The sequence below is a fragment of the Cryptotermes secundus genome, unplaced genomic scaffold (genome assembly GCF_002891405.2).
Source record: "Cryptotermes secundus unplaced genomic scaffold, Csec_1.0 scaffold896, whole genome shotgun sequence".
Classification (NCBI taxonomy): Eukaryota; Metazoa; Arthropoda; class Insecta; order Blattodea; family Kalotermitidae; genus Cryptotermes; species Cryptotermes secundus.
This window is the reverse complement of record NW_019738361.1, coordinates 438,231-460,090: the sequence shown is the minus strand read 5'-3', so window position 1 is coordinate 460,090 and position 21,860 is coordinate 438,231. Positions and strand designations below refer to the sequence as shown.

Below are 21,860 nucleotides of genomic sequence, written 5' to 3'. Positions count from 1 at the left end.
AGCCACAGAATCTTACTCTCTTTGGTATTCTGATTGCATATATATTCTCCTTACATGTACAGACAGATCTGATGATGTAAGATTGAACAAGACTGAAGTGTTTTCTGAAGCAGTTACCTAAAATTGCAGGCCGTAATGAAAGTTCGTGATTTCTTTTCCAGTTTTGAGTCGTGTAAAAGTCAAGTTTGCAGATACTGTTATACGTTTAGAGCATGTGCCAAAGGACAGTAACTCTGGAGTTGCAGTTGAGTTCAGAATAAAGAAGTAAGTACTATAAATTCCTACAGTTCTTACCCATTTGGGGGGCACCCAGTAGCTTAGCTGGTTGAAGCACTATACTACAAGCCGGAAGGTCACAGTATCGAATCCTGATGAGGTAGATTTTTTTCAGTTTACCTAATCCTTCCAGCTGCACTATGGCCTTGGGGTCGACGCAGCGTCTAATAGAAATGAGTACCAGGAATATTGTTGGAATATTCTTGGGGGTAAAGGGCAGCTGGCACATAGGGCTGACAACCTTACTACCACCTATGAGCCGATTGTCTAAAAAATGTGGGAGCCTCGACGTCTCACAACCCCATGGGCCTCCACAGCCTGTTACAGGGATAGCTTAATTTTTTTTNCTTTTTAACTTGCCCATTTTGGTCTGTAGGTTCAGTTTACATTGTTCCACTTTTGTGTGAATTTATTTATGTGTAAAATCTCATTATAATGTTTGTCATTTTTCTGCCTTATGCCAGAACTTCTGGCTGTAAAGTGAGAAAAATAAAGACTGGAGAAATCATAAAGAGTGTGAACTCATTCACTCCTGCTGACAATGTGACATAGCAATGAGAATGGTGATTAATTTAACCGTTTCACTGTGCAGTTCCTGTTAAATTTGTAATTATTAAGGTAACAAAAGTGGCTGACTATTTTCTTTTTTACGAAACTTGACAGCTTCAAAAGATGGACAGGTTTAGCAGTGAATGTAAAGGGAGTGATATGCAAAATACAGAGAGATGATAAAGTCTGCTGGCAGTTCCTTGTTCTTCAGTGCAATGAATTATGTTTTTTGTTGTGTTTTGATTCCAGATTTTCATGAGCATTTATGATTGGTCCATCTCCATAGAAGATTTTATAGATCTCTTTTTCCATTTGCACTGTACTTTTAATGTTTATTTCAGGTATCTTTTAACATGAACGGTTGTTTCTTGTCTTCTGGTTTAGGTCAAAGGTGTTTAATTTGCCTCATTTCTGTTCATTTTGCTGCTTGTCACTGGTTTGAAATGCCCCAAGAGCCTTTTTATTTTAAAATACAAATTCTCATTTTGTCACTATATCATAACTATACAACCTAAGTGAAACTGCCATTGTTTTATAAAATGTTATGTTCATGCCCTTTAGAGTTTTTGTATTTAAGTTATTTTTGTGGCACCAGATATGTAATTGAGCCCGTATTACTTTCTGTGGTGTTTTACTGTCAGTATAATTTCCACTCGTCACCAGTCTGGTTTGCACATCGCTTCTCTTCTGAGGTGGATGTGACAGTAGTGCCATTTAATGTAACATCCTGAATTTTATGCAATGTAAGATGTTCAGAAGGTATGCAACTTTAGGAAAAGTCAGTTGTTTGAGAATATGAAATGATAACAGGGCAGCCACATAAAATGTACATTTGCTGCTACTACCTAATGAAATGTTACAGCTAGGAATATGAAACTTGAGGTGAGGATAGATTATAACACCTCTGAATCACATATGAAGCATATGTTTGTGTTAAACATCACAATAAAGATAGTGGTGTATAGTATTTATGTTAAGTGGCCTCCGTAGTCTAGAGGTAACGTTCCCACCTCATGACTCGTGGTACGCGGGTTCAAATACCCGGTGGAGGTCGTCGAATTTTTAAGGGAGGAAAAATTTAGGGAACAAGTCCTCCGGGAGGGACTTTAAGCTGTGTGTCCCGTGTCGTAACTTTACGGCACGTAAAAGAACCTCATATCCCCAAAGGGGATCACTGAGCCAAATTCCAGGATGTTTCCCACCCAACAATAGCCTCTAAGGCCTCCGATAGATGGGGGAAGCATTATAGACACCGCTAAGCAAGTGGCCGAACTCGCTTGCTCGGTGGGACTGATGGTACGCACCATTTATCGGTAGGGTAAAGAGACTGGTAGAATATCATAGAGGGAAGCACAATAGATCAAACTGGTCGTGGTGCATGGGGAAACCCACCCTCTCCAAATAACTAACTAACTATTATGTTGTGTTCGACATCTTTCAGGAAGTAGAAACATACAGTGTGATTCGAAATTATTGTCGGGGTTTCTATGACCTGTAATTTTCAAAACAAAAGAAAAAATAAAACTGCATATGGAATATGAAAGAGTGACTCAAAAAGTTTTATTTGACACTGCTGTACTCACCACGATGATGACCGGGAGAAAATATAAGCAGTTTTATTTTGTTGTTTCTGGTTTGAAAAATAATAGGCCATGGAAACCCTGACAGTAGTTTAGAATCGCCGTGATTATTAGTGGACATTATACAAAGAAACAACTCAGGTTAGCGGCTGCAGTGATACAATCTGAAACTTTATAAATGTCGGGTAGTAGCTTCAGGATGTGAATTTTATAATATACTACTTAACAGCATTGAACAAAAACAGAAAGACTGCCTCTGTAAGAGGAAACTGGAAGAATTTTTCACAGAATTTTGCTATTATTCATTGCAGTACTATCTCCATAGTGATCTCATGAACATTGGTTTCTCAAGTAAGGAAAAATATGGTGTACATAGTTTGCATAGTAAGTTTAAGTTATGTATTTTACACTGTTTATTTGTATATTTTAATTACAAGTATAATGTAATAATAATTTCTTTACTTACCATAATTCCTTCTGTTTTCTGTTGTGTTTACTTTTGCATTCTAGACTGTGTATTCTTTACTGAATAATTTTGTTTAAGGTTGTATACTTTTCTGTAATAGCATCATATGTTGTTGCCTGTCTCTCTTGTTATATTGAGCAGTAGGTATGATTGTCATATTTGTTTTCTCACTCTGACATATCCTGTATCATTGTACTTGTATATTAATCTACAGGATGAAAAAAATGAAGTGTGTTTAAAAATCCTAGTGTCTTTGAATATATGTGTATGATCTGTTTTGCAGATGTAAATTAATATAATTTAAGGAGGCACTTAATTGTGTTTATATTTTGCTGTTTCTGCAGTGTGGACTACTTTGATGAGGCTGGGACAGACCCACCAAATCCAACTGCTGGTGAAACGTACTTGCAGCAAGGAAACAAAATGTATCACGTAGCAGCTTTTTCTGCCAGAAAGTTCTATTTAGAGGGTATCACAATGTATACAGATGAATTCCCATCTCGTGCTCGAACATTCTCCAGATCAGTCATGTCACTATCAAGCAGCTCGACTCCAGATTCTAAGGTCAGAATCAAGTATTGCTGTCATATAATTAGATGTAAGTATACAGTTACATTTGTGTTACCAACTATTTTAGGTCACTAGGTGGACAGTGACAGAATTATATCAAATATGGTATTTCATCCTCTGCTTAAACCATCAGGTACCCCTGTAACAGGCTGTGGAGGCCCATAGGGTTGTGAGATATTGAGGTTCCCACATTTTCTAGACAGTCGGCTTATAGATGGCGGTAAGGTTGTCAGCCTTGTGTGCTGGCCACCCTTTACCCCCCAGGAAAATTCCTCGTACTCATTTCTGTTAAGAGTCTGAGTTGACTCCAGGGTCATAGTGCGGCTGGAAGGATTAAGTCAATTGAAAAAAATCTTCCTCATCGGGAATTGAACCCACGACCTTCCAGCTTGTAGCATGGTGCCTCAACCAACTATGCTACCGCGTGCACATAATTTTATTTATGGTTTGGCTTTCAGAATTCAGACTCAAATTTTGGAACAGCTCCTGTTACTCCAGCTTCTCAATCACCTTGTGGCTCTCACGTAGCCTCAATTCAGGAGTCTGTTATTAATGAAAGGACCTCTCATCATCATTCTAACCTATCATTGGAGCCAGACCCCATCCTGTTTGGAAAACTGGCGGGTCGTCAGGAAATTCGACTGAAACTAAAGCACAGCGAGGGTGTTGTGGGACCCAAAGTGGACCTGGAAGTGAACGTCGGTTCTTTGACCACCTTTTTGTCTCCTCGTCAGCTTCATGTTCTAATTGAACTTCTTCATGGCCTGGCTACTCCTGACCTGGAGGATACCAGGTATAGGAAATTTACACAAAACAAGTAAGACAAAATTGAATATCAGTGTGGTTTGAAATAAGGTTTTGTGATTTTAAATAATGTTTTGTGATTAGTTGTGGTTCATATGAAAGTACTTCGGTGGAAGGTACTGTGCTTTTTTGAAATATTGATGAAATGCCTAAGTAACTATTTACCTAACTAACCAACTAACTAACTGGCAAACTAACTCCATGGAACTGGGTCCTTTTCGAGAAGCTACCAGTTCAGATACTCAGTTTCCCAACATTTTATGGAACCCTAAGTTCTGTATTGTGTTCACACAAGCCTGCCAGTTGTCACTGTATTGAACCAGATGAATCCACTCTAAACCACCCCATCCTATTTCCCTAAAATTCATTTTAATATTATCCTTCCACCTATGTCTAGGCTTTCCTACTGGTCTCTTTCCTTCTAGCTTTCCCACCAGAACCCTGTATGCATTCCTTCTTGCTCCCATGCATTCTACATGCCCTGCCCATCTTATCCTCTTTGACCTGATCATTCTAATTATATATGACAAAAGAGTCCCAGTTATGAAACTCATCACTGTGCAGTTGTCTCCAACTGTCTATTATTTCATCCCTCTATGTTCCAGATATTCTCAGCACACTGTTCTCAGACACCATCAGTCTGTTCTTCCTTTATAATGTCAGAGACGAAGTTCCATTATTCAGTTATTCAGTATAGAGGGGGTGGGTTTCCCCATGCACTGTGACTAATAGTCTATTGTATGTCCCCCTTTTTAATTTCTACTGCCTCCATACACTACCGATACTGGTGCCCGCTATCTCCACTTTCTGCCAGCGAGGTCGGCCCTCTACTGGCAGCGGTACCTGATAACTCTCCCCTTTCTGCCAGCGAGGTCGGCCCTCTACTGGCATTGGTACCCGATAACTTCCCCATCTACTGGAGGCATTGGAAACTACTTGGGCAGGAAACATTTTGCCTAATTTTGCTCAGAGGTCTCCTAGAGACATGAGGATCTTTTACGTGCCGTAAATCTACGACATGGGACCCATGGCTTAAAGTCCCTCCCGGAGGACTTGTTCCCTGAATTTTTCCGCCCTTAAAAATTCCATGACCACCGGGTTTAAACCCGCGTACCTTGAGTCATGATGTGGGAACGTTACCCCTAGACTAAGGAGGCCACCAAGTTCCATTAAACATCCGTAGTTTGATAACTAACCCTTCTTCATATTTTTATTTTCATTTATTCATGTCTTTGTAGCACTGAACAATAGGATGATAAGTGATCAATGAATTGAAAGGATGTGGGAGGAAGAATCATGGCCTAATATTAGAAACCGTCCGATCATCTTCCACAAGGGGCTGAGGAAAACTATGAAAAGCCACGCAGAATAGCCAGTTATTCATGAAATTTCACAGTACTCAGAACATGCATATTAAAAGTTTCTTTCTGTAATCAGAAACGCACATGCATGCACACCCCTCTCCCCTCTGGATTGATTTCTTGTACTGTTCTGGAGTGACTGTGTTTCATAAAATGAATTTTGCTGCTGCAGATGTAATGAATAATAAAGATATGTTCAATTCACTTTCTTTTCTGTGTGTGTGCAGTAATAGCTCATTGGTAATAAGAGTATTTATTGAGAAGGAATTGGATTTAAATTAGATTATTCTGGTTCATTCTCCTTTACAGATAAATTTTATTGATGAGCATAAGCTGTACAGAGGATCTTACTGTAAATGTTTACAAATTTGTTTATGTTACGAAAATCCCAATTGGTTTGATCTTCACTGTCGTGGTACATTCACTTATTTGTTCACAGTGTGTTTTGGCTTCACACAGTCATCATCAGATATATTAATTATATGATTAAAGTTGTTTCATTATACTTTTCTCATGTTGAAAGAAGCTTAATTCATTTTTTAATTAATGCTTGAAGTAATTAAAGGGTTGGCATTAATAGTCAATGTTGAAGTGTTATTTCTTTGAGGTCAAACATTTGTTGGAATGAATTGTATATATTTTTTCTTCGTATTTTTTTAAGTTTTTAGTTTCATGACGTTCATGTTAATGGCTGAACGCTCCATTAAAGACTGATATTTAGAATCTGTGGAGTTGTATCCCCACTCCCCCATAGCTCTTCATAGTGTGGCACTCATTTAAGCACAGGGATAACTATCTTTGCCTGAGTTATCTCTGTGTAAAATGCATATAAAATTTAGCAGGTGTCCATTGCTGCTGATTTCTTAGTTTGAATTTAGATGATGTTTTGTGTTATGTGTATTTTTAGTATTATTTTGTTGTTAGTAATGTAGCACCAAGGTCCCGATGCATGGAGAAGCCAATGGATTGTGCCGACTTCCGAAGGGTAGAACAGGAGCTTCAACAGCAGCTACACCCTATGCCAACATTGCACACAAAGGGGTTGCAGTATACACAGGGATGGTCTACTGCTTCATTAGGTAAGCCAGTGCGGTGTGAGATAAAGGCCACAAGTGACATTCAGGTAAAGGTAAAGCTGTCCCTGTGCTTAGCTAATTAAGCACTATGCCATGAAGACGTATAGGGGAGTGGATGTATAGATCCACATTTTCTTGACCTCTGCACTAGCTGGAGATGAGTGGTCAGCTTCATGCCCCTGCTGCTTTACTCCCGTGGAAAGAACCCCCAGTACTCATTGGCTATGAAGCTGGCTGGGTCCCTGGTCTGGTCTGGTCTGGACAACGTGGAAAAGACAAAATTCTTGACCCTAGTGGGGCTCAAACTCCGACCTCTCAGTCGTTCAGCCCATAGGCAATCACTATACTGACTCCACTACCCTGGCTCATGTGACATTCAGGCATTGAAGAAATTAATAAGCTATAATTTGAATAAGTGAAGAGTGAGAAGCCCAAGGAGATGAATCAGTTGAAAGTTGTACTCCAATTTGGAGAAATGAATGCTTGATGATTATATATTATGGTCATTTAAGTCCAGCCATGTTTTATTTAAATTAGTTTCCTTATAGTGTATTACATCATATTGTGACTTAGTCTGCCACAGTGAGATGTTGGTGACTGATTACCTGACTTGTGGCACAACTTAATATGTCACTTCCTGTCACCAGTAATCATCCATTACAAGTTCCATAACCATCTTGAGAATGAGTCTGTACTTTTACAGATGACAGTGATGAAGAATTTCTACCTATGCGTGGTGGAGGTATGAGCGAAAGTCTGTTATCAGACACTACTAGTATGGAAGGCTCCATCTCATCAACAGCCAGCAGTGCCAGCAAATCTGGATCTGTGGCCTCTTCTCCTTCTCACAGGTACCTTGAGTAAATGTACAGAGTAATGTGAAACTGTACCTGTGAATAGTAATAAAAGAATTTTAATGAAAGATAAATATGAGGCCTATAAGAGGTAAGCTTCTCTGAATTCAGGGAAACTGCCCTGCCCTGCTATTATAAGGAATTTGAAAGGACGAACTTGGTGTGACAGGTTGGACACGTATCTGAGATGGGAGAAGCGAGAAGGGTGTTCAAAATTTTGTGCAGCTAACTTTAGAAAGATGGTTAATCAGTTATAAAGAACACAGTATTTAATGATATTTAAAAATATTGAAGAAATTACAAGAAAATCATGCTTTAGCCAATAGGTGAAAATATACGAAATATATCTTTTTAACTTATCATGTTAATGTCTGATTGATACTACATTTCATATTACATTCATGAGAGTTGTTTGAATTCTGTTGCAGGTTCTCAGGAAGCAGTCTCCCTGGATCTGCTACAATGCAGAATTCACCATTTCATCAGAGGATTCAAAATCGCAGAAGAAAGAAGTCTCATAAAGGTAACTTCTTAAGGGACTTGGGACAAGCAGCTTAGAAAGTTGTAAATTCAAAAGAGTGAAAATGTAGCAGTAAACTTTTTCCTGTTCTCAATTAATTAAGCACCACATGGAGATGTAGGGGTGGGGGGGTGGAGATTAGCTCCACTGTTCTTGACATTGACACTAAGTGGTCCACTTCACTCGACTGCTTTACTTCCTGTGGAAAGAGCCCCTGTTTCCCATTGGATGGGAGGCCGGGTGGGCCCCAGAGCCGTTCTGGATGCTGTGAAGTAGAGAAAAATCTCTTGCCCTTGATTGAAATCAAACCCCAGCCATCCAGGCCATATCCCACCTGTACCTACTGAACTATACCAGCTCTTACATAAAAAACAATAAGGGATGCAGGATGTTTTTGTGGTGTAAAAAACTATATCTGTCCCGTTTATTCCATGCTTTTTTTCGTGTAGTTACATCATTACATTTAAATTTCTTAATTTGAATGTTATTTCCCTTGTAGCTTTAGCTACTATATGTTGTCAAAGGAAGCAACTGTTATCAGATTGAAGAATGGTTACTTCTACTTGCTGTGACTAATATTGCAGAATGTTTTGTATTTGTGGCTTTTACCTGTGATTGGTGTAACTCACTTATAAGAACACTGCATACCAAGGATTGGTTGTATGTCCTTGTATGTTCAGTTTGACACATTTATCACATGACAAAAACTTTTCTTCTTGGTTTTGTGGAATATGTTCTTAATGCCCATACCAGTCTCAAAATTCTCTTTATGACATCACCTTTGTATCATCTTTACCATGTAAGTTTATTTATTCTGTTATTTTTGACCCATCTAGCTTCAATGTTTCTATCTGTATCAAGATTGCTGTCCTTTGGGTTGTTACACCATGTAGTCTGGTAATATGTACCAGACTGTGAGGGTCAGATCTTAAAAAAGCAGTAATCTTCATCTTTGTGAGAACCTCAGAACTCAATCCACATAGTCTTTCTATCTCTTCCTGTAACAGTCTTCAGTTGTGATATCATCCTCAGTTTTCTGAGGTATTTCACCTCCTTTTCTTATCTCTTTATTTCTTTCTTTCTTTTCATCTTCTTCCCATCCCACTCAATCTATGTATCTCCAAGGATATTAACCTTTAACGACCGAAAGTCCGGTATACCGGACGGTAACTGTGACCTCGAAGATGCCGAAAGTCCAGTATACTGGACGCAAGACACGTGCTCACTTTAGAAGTGCTGACGGTTAGACGTTGAGTTTGAAACCAAAACAAACACACGCAAGTTCAAGTCAGAGGTCCAGTTGTTGGCTCTGAACAATAAAACCCTTCATCATGGCACTGGGTTCGATTTCGTTTACATGTAGGTAAGACTGTTTGTGACTTGGTCAGCCAAANAGTAGCTACGCTACCGCTGGTATAGCTCTCAGGGTCCTTGGCATACTCAAACCCTTCTGTTTTTATTTTATCACTTTTTACTCCTCATTCATGTCCCACTACTATATTTTAATATTAATTTAACCAACATGTTGTACTTCCAAAATTTCTATTGCCATTTATTTTTTCATATTAAATTTTGTAAATATTTAAATTCAAGAGCTTGTGTGATATTAAATGAAACTCTTTTCCTTGTTGCAGAGTCTGGTAACTCAGTGCTGGACTCAGACCCAACTGCTGAAGTAAGCCACTTTCATATCCGTTTAAGTAGCTTGGCCACAGTGTTACTTCATGATGACATTTTAACGCTGTGTGTTGAAAGCGATGGCAGCAGTCTGGCAAGATCGTCTGTGCAACAGATGAAAGCCATCTCAAAAGACTTCTTTGATGAGCTTGGATTGTTTGCTGTCACAGGGTATGGCAACAAGGACTTCAACGCAGCCAAGAATGCATTTCTTAGCGCATGTCAGCTTAACCATATCAGGCAAGTATTCTGATTGATAGATTTGCTGATGCTTGTTACTCGTTGTGTTCCATCAGCTGAGGTTGTAGAAGATGGAATTAGATGGGAAGATAGACGTTAATAGTGAGATGGCTGTGGTCTATAGCAAGGTAACTATCCTGGCATTTAAGATCTAAAAGTTTGTGACGATGGTACATCAGTGCAAATATTATGTTCTTGGACATTATCCATCATTGTCTTTATCTAAAAACCGCCCTGTTTATTTTTCAAAACACAGCGTTCCGGAGATAGGGACTAGCTATTTGGCCCAGCTGAGTAGGTTTTACCTGAAGATGGAGAGAGAAGCCAGTCTCTGAAACGTTGTGTTTTGAAAATAAACAGGACGGTTTTTACATAAAGACAACGATGGATAATATCCAAGGACATAATATTTGTATCCTAGCATTCGCTTGGAGAAGCTGAAGAAAACCAAGGAAAGTCTCCTTCATGGTGTCTGATAACCTAGCCAAGATTCATATTAGGTACCTACCAAGATACAGTTTATTTATTTGTGATTTATTTAAGGACGCTGTTTTATAACTTAGCCTGTGTAATGTTGAGTGGAGGATAATTGTGACAGTGACGGTGTACTGGAAGGGATGTGGAAGGAAACAGCCACGGCTTGGTTTGAAGTAATGTCCCAGCATTTACCATGAGGGACAGAAAAGGACCAGCAGACCTCAATTGGGGTAGTTACCACGCAGGCTGATATTCAAGCCATGCACATTCAAGATACAAATCCAATATATTACTGCCTGGACCAATATGCTCAGTGCCAAATAGACATGTGAAATGTTACCACAATGCAGACAAGTTGTGTGTATAATGTGTACTACCATGAGTGATCGCAGTTAGTAGCAGCTAAATTCTGAACCTTACATCCATGAGCTGGGACAACCCCATTACCACTGTAGGTACCAGCATATCCAGACTGGCCTCGGCATTGATAGGTTTCCTGGAAGATTACTATCTTCTGGGATATGTCGCTGAATAACGAAGGAGATATTCACCGTTCTTTTGGAGGAATGTTGGTAATGATCTGCCAGTTCACATCTGTCACATCCCAGAAAGCAGTAATTTTTAGTCGCCAATGTGTCAACCTCAAATCTGACAAAGTGAGTTCCCTTGAGCATCAGATAGGAAAAAGTTTAAACAAAGAATTAGGTGGAGAAATTGAATGAAGGAAGATAAATAAAATTGAGAAACTAATGAGTAGATATAGATGAAAGAGAAATGTTAAATGGTAAATAGAGAAATATGGAGAAGACTTGGGACTAAGGTGACTCACCCAGATTTAAGTGACAGAGACTGATATTGGTGGCATGTGTAACTTCTTACTGTGGAATGCCTATTCTTCAGTAGTGTAAAGTTTTCCTTTTTAATGTCAGTTGTTTATAACAGGCTCCTGGCAGCACCAGTGATAGTGGAAGGTAATGAAAAGAAGACATCGCATGCCAATTTAATGAGTGGCAGTGTGACAGCTGCTAGCATTGAGGTGTTGGAGTGCCTTGTGGACAAGAAAACACCTTCTCAAACAGCCAATGTGGAATATGTTAATGTAAGTAGAACTTCATGATGAAGTTTAGTGTTAGTTTAGGTTGCCATCTTGTGGGTTATGACATCATGCAACCTTGTGTGGTTATCAGCATTCTGGAGAAACCTGTCAGCACCATCCTCATTGTAGAAGGTGAAGGCAGTGAGTTCCTCTGAAATATTGGTAACCAATAAGGAAAACCGCATAGTGTCATAACACAGAAGACTACAATATAAATTTCCAACACCATCAGAATCTCAGATTTCATATTTAGCTTTTATTGCTAGTGCAAATTACATTAACCAGCCAAGTGTTTTTCCTAAGGGGTGTCATTTCTCTCCCACTCTCTCTGTGCACATAGGCACTACAGAGAGAGAGATGTGACAGCTGCTGCTTGTGGGATGATCAGTTTCATGTGGAAAATCTAAAGGAAATCATAAAAAAAAAACAGGAATAGGTGTAGTCATCTCATTTCCTGCAGTCCCCTAGTACATAAGCTTATGATACCTGTCTTTCAGTTGCTGAAATTCCAACGGAGTGTTAAGAGTGAAGATGATCCACAGGCTGGACATTGTCTGGCCTCCCAGCCTGATTTGAAGTTGCATTTCAAATACTCAGAGAAGACAGTACGTCAGGGGCAGACCAAACGTTACAGTCATCCTCGCACAGATGTCTCGTATGTTGGAACACGTTATAATCCAGTTCTTCTTTAACAGTTCTCCTTACATACATGTGTTAATTGTTTATATTTGCTTTCAGGATAACACTTCAGCCCTGTTGCTCTGAAATTGATGTTTCGATTGTAGATCGTATCACAGCTTTACTGAACCCACAGCCACTTTGCAGAAGGAACACCAAATTTGCTTCAGGGCACATGAGAGATGTAAGAATATAGATATCTCAAGTGTGAATATGAGAAATATCTGCAGTGATTTTATCTTGACATCTGGTGCAGAAGGCGTTGAGTTGAAGATCATCTGTATTCAATACAAATTCTTTTACATGTTTTCTGCCCAAATCACTTTTGAAGTCAGAACTATTTGTACAGTATCCTGCATTTTGCTGTAAATCCCAATTTTTTGCTGTGATCAATCTCTTCAGTGTTCTGTCATTAGAAACGAAAAGGAAATGCCACCTCCTTTATGCTGCTATCAGATTGTGTATTCATACATTTGTAGTAGCCAGGATGTTCAAATACTGTTCCTGAAGACATGTGCATCAACATCAGTGCATTTATTGGGTAGAAGTGTTTCAGTATAGGGTTCAGTGGTAAGCTTTCATTTTAATAGCAATGAATCAGAACTTCCTAAACATTTGTCAGAGCAAAATGTAGAGGAAAATTAAATATCTTCAAATATGAAATATTTTTGAAGTACGTGAGAAAATTGTTGATTTTATCTCCATTTCAGAACCATCAGTCTTGTTTCTATCAAGCTGTGGAGAATCCCTCATTGTCTGACAGCAAGATGGATCTAAATGGGTCTTGTTCCTTGCTCACACTGAAGCTCAGGTATGACAGGCATGCAAATCCTCTTATTATGTCACTGTTCTTATGTTTCTTAACATATCCATACAAAGAAACTTCCACTTGAGCTCAAAATACCTATTTGGTTTTTAATTTGTATGTAAATTTCAGTGTGAAAGGGAAACTTGTGACCTTGCAAATTCAGATTTTTTCCAGGGCATGCATCTTTCACCATGGATACCAGCCTACTCGTTATCATAATCTGTGCAAATTAGCAGTTCTGTCATGATCTGTTCCATTTGCTTCCATGTAGATTTTATTATTATTATTATTATTATTATTAGAGGGGGTGGGTTTCCCCATGCACCACGACTAATAGTCTATTGTACGTCCCCCTTTGATATTCTACCAGTTGCCATACCCTACCGGTACTGGTGCGTCCTATCAGCCCCGTTCAGCCAATGAGGTCGGCCCTCTACCTGATACTTCACCCATCTACCAGAGGCGTTGGAAACTACTTGGCCGGGAATTTTTTTTTTGCCTAATTTAGCTCATAGGTCTCCTAGAGACATGAGGATCTTTTACGTGCTGTAAATCTACGACACAGGACCCACATCTTAAAGTCCCTCCCGGAGGACTTGTTCCCTGAATTTTTCCGCCCTTAAAAATTCCACGACCTCTGCCAGGTTTGAACCCGCGTACCTTGAGTCATGAGGTGGGAACGTTACCCCTAGACTACAGAGGCCGCTTTCCATGTAGATAAATCATGTCTTATCCAGGAACGTGATCAGTAGAATTTAGTAGATTCAGGAAATCTGAATGGAGAATACTTCTGAAAACTTTCCACCCATCGTAACCATAATTATTGGTATCACCTACATTTACTTCACAATGAAATTAATTTTAATAGGTTTCCTACCCCAGATCTGCGGCCTATACATGACATGGACCGTCCGCCTTGGTGGAGGCGCTCAGTCAGGAAAGACTTCCTCGTATTTGAATTGAGTGATACCTCATTTCATTCCTTGATAGACAGTCGAGAACTTTGCAAGAGATTTGAAATTCAGTGCAAGGACATCAGTGGACTATTCCAGGTAAGTACATTGTAGTTAAGTAATTCTCAGAGCAAGACTAGTTGGTAAGTAAATAATTTAAAGAAGAAAAGTTGTATATGTATGACATGTTCATTCATTATCATCAGCCTACCAAGTATTTGGTCTAATTGACTTTGTATAGAATTGTAGCTTTTATTTATATATCTTCCTGTATTTCCTTTATGTATTACTGCTTATAATTTTGGAAGGGGGAGAAATGTATAATTCTTTCATTTCTTCTACGTTTTTTTATGGCTGAGAATGTTGTTATAAAAAAAATATAACATTTTTACACTTAGTAAGATTTGATTATAAGGTCCCTTCTGCATGCTATCTTTTGTGTATTTACCTAATATACAAGGTTTTACAATAAAGTTCACTAACTCACCACTGTGTGCTTGCCATGGCAGCAGCAAACAGAACCTCAGTAAGGTTTGATGACGTTGGCATATCAGCATTCCATGGCTGTGTTGTTACTCATCTATGGCAGCCTCTTTCTGATTGATATCTATTATTGTACGAGTGTGTTTTGGTGTGCTGTCACGAGAATGCCAGAGCTTGAATTAGAGCAATGAATGAACATTAAATTTATTGTTAAACTTGGCAAGACTGGAAGTGAAATCAGAGAGGTGTTAATGCAAGTTTATGGGGATAATGCTCTTAAGAAAACAGTAGTTTACAATTGGGTGACATGTTTTTCTGAGGGAAGAGGAAGTGTCACTGATGAAGAGAGATCAGGACGGCCAGCAACGAGAAGAACTGAAGAAAACATTGCAAAGGTTTGTCATATTGCACGTGAAAATCGTCAACTGACTGTCAGGAGCATAGCAGAGCAAGCGAACATCAACATAGAAACATCTAAGAAAATCTTAACTGAAGATCTTGACATGAGGAAGGTGTGTGCAGAAATGGTCCCAAAGGACCACAAGGAAGTGACACTGAATTCTGGACTGTTGCCAGGTACACAGAATTCATCATCAAGGAAAGCTGGAAGTAAGAAATTAGTGTCTTAGGTGTAAAGCAAAATTTTTTAAACAGGTGCTTTCATACGTGCAAAGATGATGGGTGCTCATGGACATGTTGCAGCTGCATGCAAGTAGATGATTATTGACAAATGCAGTTGTGTACGTGTTTTTCTCTTCATAGGAATATAAAGGATTAAACATGTTAATCTTACTGTGTACCTTACATATAAATAAGTATATCTCCCTTTATATTTAGGAAGCTGATACTACCACCTTGGTGCCTTTCATTTATGCATCAGCAGATGACAAAAATGGCAATTCACTCCCACATGGTGGACAGGGTTTTGGCTGGCCCAGGTATGTAGAACTCATCCTTTAGAAAACATATTTTAAGTGTGACATTTTGTTGCATGGTTCATGAAGTACCACCATAATTTTGTTCTAGTGATGATACAAGGAACAAACTTCATATTTACAAGTACAGGATACTAATAGTTTTAGACTTTGATGTAAAAAAATTGTATTGATTAATCGACCACTTATACGCACCACTTGGAACTACAAATAATTACGGCGATATCTTTGATCTTCACGCTTTACAAATCTTCTCCAGCCTGCAATATTTCCAACAGCTGTTCCCTAGCAACAGATTCTAACAGTGGAGATTCTTCAGCTTCCCTTTCTGAGGTCCTGTCTTCACAGCCACCTGTGCAGAACTCTTCTCAACTGTAGAACAGTCTTTTCTGTACCTCCCTTGAAGAGCTCAACTGAACTGGTTACCTCATTTCTCTCCTTTTGTAACCTCTTGGCATGGACCATGTAGACACCACCCCATTTCACCCATTGCATATGTAACCATTGCAGCAGGAACGTGTTGACTGCACCATTGCAGAGCAAAAGCCACCATCCCATTTGTTTCGAGGTCCATGCCCAACGAGTCTATACACGACAGTATTCATTTTGTAAGATTTGAGGCTTTCACGGCAGTGACTATGAAGAAAGCAGTCTTCTGGGATTTGGCACCGTGTATATTTGGTGTTAACCGACGTTTCGGAGGAACGTATCGCTTCCATCTTCAGGGTAGAAGAAAAAATATAAGAAATCTGCAAGCGAAGAGACTGTGAGAACCGGTAAACTCAGACTGCATCTGACGGTCTCTTCGCTTGCAGATTTCTTATATTTTTCTTCTACCCTGAAGATGGAGGCGATACGTTCCTCCGAAACTTCGGTAACACCACATATACACGGTGCCAATTCCCAGAAGACTGCTTTTTTCACAGTATTCATTTTCATTATGACAGTACTTTCTCATATGTATGTTATTAGAATGTGAAATGTTGTTCATAGCGAGATTTGAAAGTTCTCACTTCCATGATTATGAAGGGGAATGTCTGCTGGGATGTGATGCTTTGAAGTATGGTAAAAATTCGCCAAAATTTTGCAGGAATTTGCTTCCTCCAAAGAGTAAGTCAAGCAGCAAGAAGAGTAGGGTACCTATAATGAAGGTGGAGGTGCCATGTTCCTCCAGCACATTGACACACGTATGCTAAAGAGAACAGTGACCCATTCCAGAAGACAGTGGTCTTCATAATCACGTCTGAGACAACTTCAGATCTTTCATTTTTAAGTTTGTATGTTTTAGAATAGTGATTCAAGTGTATCCAGAAAGCAACAGAGGAGATTTAGATGACATTGGAGAAACTGAGGGTGAAGAGAGTCTACCGCAGACTTCAATAGAAACGCTGGAAAGTTCTGGTCAGAAAGAACCTTCACCATTTAGTTCAAAGAAGGTGATACATGAAAGTGACACGCCNTTTTCTGAGGGAAGAGGAAGTGTCACTGATGAAGAGAGATCAGGACGGCCAGCAACGAGAAGAACTGAAGAAAACATTGCAAAGGTTTGTCATATTGCACGTGAAAATCGTCAACTGACTGTCAGGAGCATAGCAGAGCAAGCGAACATCAACATAGAAACATCTAAGAAAATCTTAACTGAAGATCTTGACATGAGGAAGGTGTGTGCAGAAATGGTCCCAAAGGACCACAAGGAAGTGACACTGAATTCTGGACTGTTGCCAGGTACACAGAATTCATCATCAAGGAAAGCTGGAAGTAAGAAATTAGTGTCTTAGGTGTAAAGCAAAATTTTTTAAACAGGTGCTTTCATACGTGCAAAGATGATGGGTGCTCATGGACATGTTGCAGCTGCATGCAAGTAGATGATTATTGACAAATGCAGTTGTGTACGTGTTTTTCTCTTCATAGGAATATAAAGGATTAAACATGTTAATCTTACTGTGTACCTTACATATAAATAAGTATATCTCCCTTTATATTTAGGAAGCTGATACTACCACCTTGGTGCCTTTCATTTATGCATCAGCAGATGACAAAAATGGCAATTCACTCCCACATGGTGGACAGGGTTTTGGCTGGCCCAGGTATGTAGAACTCATCCTTTAGAAAACATATTTTAAGTGTGACATTTTGTTGCATGGTTCATGAAGTACCACCATAATTTTGTTCTAGTGATGATACAAGGAACAAACTTCATATTTACAAGTACAGGATACTAATAGTTTTAGACTTTGATGTAAAAAAATTGTATTGATTAATCGACCACTTATACGCACCACTTGGAACTACAAATAATTACGGCGATATCTTTGATCTTCACGCTTTACAAATCTTCTCCAGCCTGCAATATTTCCAACAGCTGTTACCTAGCAACAGATTCTAACAGTGGAGCTTCTTCAGCTTCCCTTTCTGAGGTCCTGTCTTCACAGCCACCTGTGCAGAACTCTTCTCAACTGTAGAACAGTCTTTTCTGTACCTCCCTTGAAGAGCTCAACTGAACTGGTTACCTCATTTCTCTCCTTTTGTAACCTCTTGGCATGGACCATGTAGACACCACCCCATTTCACCCATTGCATATGTAACCATTGCAGCAGGAACGTGTTGACTGCACCATTGCAGAGCAAAAGCCACCATCCCATTTGTTTCGAGGTCCATGCCCAACGAGTCTATACACGACAGTATTCATTTTGTAAGATTTGAGGCTTTCACGGCAGTGACTATGAAGAAAGCAGTCTTCTGGGATTTGGCACCGTGTATATTTGGTGTTAACCGACGTTTCGGAGGAACGTATCGCTTCCATCTTCAGGGTAGAAGAAAAAATATAAGAAATCTGCAAGCGAAGAGACTGTGAGAACCGGTAAACTCAGACTGCATCTGACGGTCTCTTCGCTTGCAGATTTCTTATATTTTTCTTCTACCCTGAAGATGGAGGCGATACGTTCCTCCGAAACTTCGGTAACACCACATATACACGGTGCCAATTCCCAGAAGACTGCTTTTTTCACAGTATTCATTTTCATTATGACAGTACTTTCTCATATGTATGTTATTAGAATGTGAAATGTTGTTCATAGCGAGATTTGAAAGTTCTCACTTCCATGATTATGAAGGGGAATGTCTGCTGGGATGTGATGCTTTGAAGTCTGGTAAAAATTCGCCAAAATTTTGCAGGAATTTGCTTCCTCCAAAGAGTAAGTCAAGCAGCAAGAAGAGTAGGGTACCTATAATGAAGGTGGAGGTGCCATGTTCCTCCAGCACATTGACACACGTATGCTAAAGAGAACAGTGACCCATTCCAGAAGACAGTGGTCTTCATAATCACGTCTGAGACAACTTCAGATCTTTCATTTTTAAGTTTGTATGTTTTAGAATAGTGATTCAAGTGTATCCAGAAAGCAACAGAGGAGATTTAGATGACATTGGAGAAACTGAGGGTGAAGAGAGTCTACCGCAGACTTCAATAGAAACGCTGGAAAGTTCTGGTCAGAAAGAACCTTCACCATTTAGTTCAAAGAAGGTGATACATGAAAGTGACACGCCTCACGGAAGATCAAACCAGGCAGCTGAAGGTACAGGGAATTCTTGTCTGCACATTTTTACTTACAGTATCATGTTTGTCATTGTTTTAGAACCCAACTAGTGGCCTTTTTATCTCGTGAGTAAATTATTATATTCAGATTTTCGTGTGTCATAGAACCACAGATTGGGTGTGTAGCTAGGAGGATATATTTTATGATTACTGGTTGAAATTTCTGTGTGTTTCATCAACAGGTGCATAGATTTCGCTGATTGGATTAGTTCTGGTATATATATACTTTTAATTATGTTTTATTATATACATTTAAGGTGAAGAACTCATGATACCTGGTGATAAGCAGGAGATGGCAGATTTTATTGATTATGCTTCTCGCAACAGCCGCATTCAATTAGAAATTACCCTACCCTGTGCCAGCATGCAGCTGTCTTCAAAACATTTGTATGAACTCATATATAACAGGTAACAAGGCCTATTTTTCCTTAAAAATGCATCAATCTATGTAATAAAATTAAAAAAGAACTTTAAATTTGGAATTATACAGTTCAGAATATGATCTCAATGTTGCCTTCCGTCAGCATGCTTGAAATTGTTAACTTTTAAAGAAATGGATGAAACAAAAAATTGTAAGTATTGCCACATGATTGGAATGTGACTGTAGACAGGTTTTGGGTTGATAATCAAATTTATTTGGCCTCTGATACAGCATGTGACTACACTTTACAGTTCGCTGTTAAACACACACACAAACTAGTGTTCACAGGCATGTTTTCACTAGCCATTGCTCGGTAGCGGCTTCCAACGTCAGACATTCCCCTTACTCTTGGTTCCCGAACTGTCCCCATACCTCAGCTACCAGCTTCTCAGAGCAACAGCTCACAACAACTGAACCTCAGCAGTTCTCCAACTTACTCAGTCACTCACCAAGCAGCCAACTCAACACAACTAAACTGACTCTCATTAACTGCTAATAACAACCATTGTCTAGTTATTTGCTTCGTGGTTGTTGCCTAGCATTGGGTCTACATGCTACAGTATATGTATGATTTGTCTCCATCCTCGGAGTTCACATGCCTAGCTGCAGTGATTCGTCACCCATGTTGCTATTCTGCATTCTACAAAATATACCATAGCAAAATTGCATATTTGTTGAATACTCTGTGCCAAAAAATTTCTGGACTCTGCCTTAACCATTGTCACAAGCACCTCGTAGATCTGTAACCACTGTGTTTGTATTATTCATAGCAAAGAATTAAAATGTATCAGGTTGACAAGAGTTGGTTGTGGCATAGTGTTCATACAAAGTTTCATGAAAATTTGTCATTTCATTCAAAATTTCATAGAGGGAGGGATAGACATGTGACCATGATGATATCATGATATCATGTTCCATTACAGAATAAAGAAAGTAGGCCCAAAGTCTTTGTTTACTGTATAAAACTTATGTGAGATATTTGAGACAAAATGAAAGGATCTGAGAGCATGGTTTATGTTTAACATTTATATCAGAACATTTTTTGAGAGAAGTATAAGCAAGGCTGAAGCTACAGTCTTCTGTATAAAGATGGAAATGTTGCCAGTTCAGGACAATCACTATAAAATTTATTGTAAGTTACATAGAAAGTATTCAAAAGAGTATCCTGTTATTTTGTAGAATCAACACAGACATGTTGCTATGGGAACCAGCTGCACCTAAACCAAAAATGTCATCACCTGTAGACCTGTACAGTGGGAAGGGTCAAACAGGAATAGACCTTGCATCCACTCTACTTCAAGAATCATTATATCCAGCTTTCAGCATGTGCAAGTCTGGCATCCAATATGGTATGTAGATATTTAGTAAACAGTATCTTGCATTTTGCATATACTGTCATGTTCCATACTGAGGCCAACCATCTTACTTCATGGAATTCATGTAAAATAACATAACTAAGGGACTATTTTTTCTTATACAAAATATATATTTCACTAAATAAGGGTTATGCAGTAATGATATATAACTACTAATTCTAATTCTAACCTTTTCAGTAATTGTAAGCATCATCTTGTTCATGGATGCCATAACGAACAATAAATTAAAGAAATACTGTTGACAAAATTCAGTGCACAATGTCAGTTGTTAAAGATTATGGTTGAGAGTGATGATTGGTGGCAAAGAGAAAATGTGAATATTGGGCGCCATTTCAACCATGATCACACTCAATTAATGAATGAAGAAGGAACATTTCTTAAAGTAAATGTGGGCTATTTATTAAAGCAAAATTTATGAAATACAGGAAAATATACATTGTTCATATGGTACTTATGCTGGGACCACAAGAAATGCGAGAATGCTAAATCAGGGTTTCACTGTATATGGTTCTGACTGGCTACTTCTCATTTCTTGTTATCATTCAAACACTTCTTAATAGTGAAGATACAGTCTCCTGGGTAGTAATGCCACACAGTTTGGAAGAATGGATGACCTCCATCTTCAGGCTCAAAGAGTAAGTCAAACAAGAAACCGACAGAAGCAGCGACAAGCTGAGCTTACTCAGCACTCTCTTCGTTAACACTATATCATTTACAGAACTTTCATTTGATATTCTGGTGGGGTTTGCAAAAGTGTCATAGCTTCCCTGTGGTTATACGTGGTACAGTCATTAAGTTCGTGGACTGTGGTTTTATCACATCATATTACAAGGTATTTGCATACACTTACTCAGATCCACATCAGCCCTCAGAATAGTTGTCGTTGGCCACTATGCAAGTCTGCCAATGTTGATATAGCTGCCGAAAACATTGGTGAAACATACTGGTGGGAAATTCCTGTATGGCGTCTCTTGTGGCATTGACGACCTCCTTGGACGACAGAAATCTACAACCATGTAGCTTTGCTTTCAAGCGGTGAAAGAGAAAGAAATCACATGGTACGAGATC

General features: G+C 39.0%; 1 protein-coding gene across 3 annotated transcripts in view; it reads left to right on the top strand.

Annotated features, from left to right (window-relative positions):
• The window catches only part of LOC111870906 (autophagy-related protein 2 homolog B), a 50,546-nt gene that overhangs the window by 3,067 nt on the left and 25,619 nt on the right, over positions 1–21,860 (top strand). For 2 of the 3 annotated variants that reach the window (XM_033754042.1, XM_033754041.1), the window contains exons 4-20: positions 162–264; positions 3,216–3,435; positions 3,900–4,258; positions 6,531–6,685; positions 7,386–7,533; positions 7,965–8,059; positions 9,691–9,973; positions 11,393–11,549; positions 12,044–12,201; positions 12,285–12,408; positions 12,935–13,035; positions 13,901–14,084; positions 15,306–15,406; positions 16,692–16,846; positions 18,931–18,975; positions 19,253–19,403; positions 20,596–20,765. In XM_033754042.1, coding sequence (XP_033609933.1) covers positions 162–264; positions 3,216–3,435; positions 3,900–4,258; positions 6,531–6,685; positions 7,386–7,533; positions 7,965–8,059; positions 9,691–9,973; positions 11,393–11,549; positions 12,044–12,201; positions 12,285–12,408; positions 12,935–13,035; positions 13,901–14,084; positions 15,306–15,406; positions 16,692–16,846; positions 18,931–18,975; positions 19,253–19,403; positions 20,596–20,765 — 2,709 coding nt within the window. The remainder of the gene's footprint in view (positions 1–161; positions 265–3,215; positions 3,436–3,899; positions 4,259–6,530; positions 6,686–7,385; positions 7,534–7,964; positions 8,060–9,690; positions 9,974–11,392; positions 11,550–12,043; positions 12,202–12,284; positions 12,409–12,934; positions 13,036–13,900; positions 14,085–15,305; positions 15,407–16,691; positions 16,847–18,930; positions 18,976–19,252; positions 19,404–20,595; positions 20,766–21,860) is intronic. The other variant, XM_023863535.2, reaches the window with a different exon arrangement.